Below are 3,422 nucleotides of genomic sequence, written 5' to 3'. Positions count from 1 at the left end.
GAAGTCTTTCCCATTCATAAAACCCTATGCTTTTAAAAAGAAAAAATAATGTGAAAGTTCTATTTGTAAAACAAATGATAATTATTATCTCTCTTTGATCTTAAACAACATGGATTTGAAATGAGCAAAACCACAAACAACCTTGTGTTTACAATCAATTATCTGTGACTAGAGAAGACTCAATATGGAATCAAAGCAGCATATAAGCTTCCAGGGCATGCTGCTATACTGTATTTGTTTCGCAGCTTTGTTTTCTTTCTCTTATAGGTCTAAAAGCTTATGTACAACCTTAAAAAGTATACCTACAAAAAAAAGTATATCTACAAACTTAAAAAGTAATTAAGAGATGTTAGCAGCAATCTTTGTTGACATACCAATAGTAGTACCCTGTGAATGGCCTACATAAAATATTTCCTCTTGTCCAGTTTGCTTCACGATGAAATCAATGGACGCTGGAAGGTCATATTTAGCCATCTCATCAAAACTACAAAAGTAAAGGAAAATAAAAATAGTACTTTTTTCTACTTGTAATTATTAACATTTGAAGATAATGAATAGGTAAATTGAATAAAGCCAATTTTCAACCCTTTTGGGGCATTACCAAGAAGTTATGTGGTATAATGTACCTATGGAATAGAGACGTGTAGAGAACTCCAAGTCAATAAAATAAAATAACAAGAAATCAGTCTTATAAAGAGGGTATTTTTATATTCTAAGAAAAAATATTTAATACACATAAAATTAAATGAATAGTTGCTTCATTTTATTTGTACCTGAAAGCCCAGTATTCTTTGGAATTTGTTTCTAGGTACAAGTGTTTCCTGGACCAGGTATTTCCTCTGCTGTTTCCCATCCACACATCATAACCAGCATCTGCCAAAATGAAGCCTAGGCTGTTGTTGGGAAGGTTGGAAATCCAGCTGCTGGCAGATGAAAGCAAACCATGTTGCAAATATACAACAAGCCTCTGTGCTGGAAAAAAAATACAGAAAATTTCTTTTCAAATTTTTTAATATCTATATGAAAATCTCTTACTTGAAATTCAGACTTTTAGTACATGGCAGCTGTAAGATTTTTTAAATTGTTTGTATAAATTGGGTAAGTTACTATGTTTGATCCCACTGTATGTAACAGCTATTTAATATAATTCATTAATGGACTTCTTTCAAATAACCAAGTGGGCAATTAGGTCATGTTCCACTTAATTATATAAATTTTAGGGATAGAGAATAATCAAAGATCTAATAGTAATTTGGGCTCTCATACATATTTTAAATAAAAAACTACCTATGATATTTTATATGATTTTTCCCACTTTTACAGTTCATAAAATAATTTTATAATCACATTTTCACAGGTGTATACTCAATATTAGTGTTATTATCATTACAGCCACTGTTTTAGTCACCTGAGTTCCCAGATCCCTAATCTGTACTTCCAAGTTTTTTAGAAGTGACACCTTTTGAATAATGTAATTGTGGCTCCATGGGAGCCCCCACACGGGGAGAAGAGGGAGACAAACCCGCACTTTGACTAAGTGACATGAAGGTACAAAAGGCTGACTCCCTTGCTTCAAGGTTAGACCAACTATGGTGTACTTCATGTTCTATATCACCCCACGGCACCAGGCTGAAGCTTGACTTCAACTGAGACCACATTCTTGCGTAACTCCTTCCTCTGCTCTCTTCTTAATCCCCCACCACTTTTTTCCTGAGATTCCTTCAATAACTTATGTATATCCAAGTCCCTGTCTCAGGCTCTAGGGAACTTGACCTAAAGAGCTGCTACCAAAAGTGATCAAGGAAGCAGACACTTAAGGATGGGATTATGTAGTTGGAATATGTGCTGGCTGGCTGGCAATGAGGATCACATCACTGCTTGTGGATGGAGTATTGAAAAAACCTTGCATGTGGCAGCACTCCAATGGCTAACATATTCGTCTATAGTTAACCTGAATGTGATTCAGGAAAGGGATGATTGGCTTTTACAGTATCTCTGGCATTTGGTAAGTACAGGGAATATATTTATGAGGTCTGTAGAACCAGGTGGCTGTTGTTAAGTGCCAACAATATTTTGAAGAGTGAAAGTAATAGGCTGAGGGCAATCAATCACCAGTTCAAAGTGAAGTGTGAAAGTTATAAGTCCTCCTTGGAGGACCCCTCCATCTCCTAGAGCCAGAGGGCAAACTGAGTTGAAAATCTTGATCAGGACCTAATTGTAAGAATAGTAAAACTTTAGGACGATTGAATTCTCAGCACTGGGTGGAACTCATGCCCGTGTCAGGAGCCTCATTATGAAGACGTGGAACCCTAAGACTTGAGATGAGGATATCTGGGTAGAAGAACTTCAGAAACTTGAATCCCAGATATTCCTGAACTCACTGGGCCTACAGAATTGACCAATTCCTCTTTGTTACAGGGTAATCTCCACCTCCCCCCGCAACTCAGGTATCTTTTGGGACAAGGCTTCCTCTCCTCACGACCCACCCTAATCCTTCCTAGACTCTCAATCAGAAACTGTGGTTCAGCTCTAGCATGGCTTGACTGAAGAAGTGGTAGGCCTGTTGAGGGAGAGGAATTATGCACTAAAGAAGCTGCAAAGTCTGGCTAATATGTAAAAGCAGGAACTGGAGAGTATACTTGGGATGGATCCTAAGGATGCTGGACTGAAAGGAGACATATATGAGGGTACCTTAAATAGTTTGTAAAAAGATTCGTATTATCTTTTAATTCTATTTTTCCATGAACTTTTTGAAATATACTCTCTCTTATCCATATATCATAAAGGAAAGTTTGCTTGCATGAGAACACTCTCAACATGTGTGAGCAAGAGGAACAAACTGTGTTTCACCACACTTTAAAACCACTTTATGAACAGGAAGCCAGTGGAGAATCAGATCCTTTCCTTGAGGCATGTGGGCAGATACAAGAGAAGTTAACCTTAAGATCCTTTTCTTGTTCTAAGTTCACAAGAAGAAATGAAAAAGTTAAGAACTTCAGGCCTCAGATAGTCACCAATCTATCTTCAATTGAATATTACCTGAATTGTTATTATTGTCTGTTTTTCCATAAGGAATTCTATAAAGGTCAAGGACATAGCCATCTTTGGTTACAATATTATACTCTTCATCAGGGTAGCCCCAGTAGGAAATAATTTCACTCTGGATAAAGAAAAAGCAAAACTTTTAGCATAAAATTGTTAACAGATTAAGTTGAATAGTTTGCTACTTCTAACCCGTAATGAATCTTGGCATTCTCTCTCAACCTCAGGCCTATCTATTATTATTTTCACTAATTCACTGATTCATTCAGGTTAATAAATATTTATTGAACACCTAAAATGCATCAGTTTTATATGCTAGAGATTCAAGAATAAATGAAACAAAAAAATTTAAAAAATAAAATAAAACAACACTGCTCTCA

The 3,422-nt window shown here is 36.1% G+C and overlaps 1 protein-coding gene across 1 annotated transcript in view; it reads right to left on the bottom strand.

Annotated features, from left to right (window-relative positions):
- The window catches only part of LIPJ (lipase, family member J), a 24,639-nt gene that overhangs the window by 19,243 nt on the left and 1,974 nt on the right, over positions 1-3,422 (bottom strand). Inside the window, exons 2-4 of the mRNA XM_008594889.1 lie at positions 3,040-3,160; positions 774-972; positions 375-484 (exon numbers count right to left, since the gene is read on the bottom strand). Coding sequence (XP_008593111.1) covers positions 375-484; positions 774-972; positions 3,040-3,160 — 430 coding nt within the window. The remainder of the gene's footprint in view (positions 1-374; positions 485-773; positions 973-3,039; positions 3,161-3,422) is intronic.

Source organism: Galeopterus variegatus, unplaced genomic scaffold (genome assembly GCF_000696425.1).
Source record: "Galeopterus variegatus unplaced genomic scaffold, G_variegatus-3.0.2 Scaffold11807, whole genome shotgun sequence".
In the NCBI taxonomy this organism is placed as follows: domain Eukaryota; kingdom Metazoa; phylum Chordata; class Mammalia; order Dermoptera; family Cynocephalidae; genus Galeopterus; species Galeopterus variegatus.
Note: the sequence above shows the minus strand (reverse complement) of the source record. Positions and strands in the feature narration are given on the sequence as shown.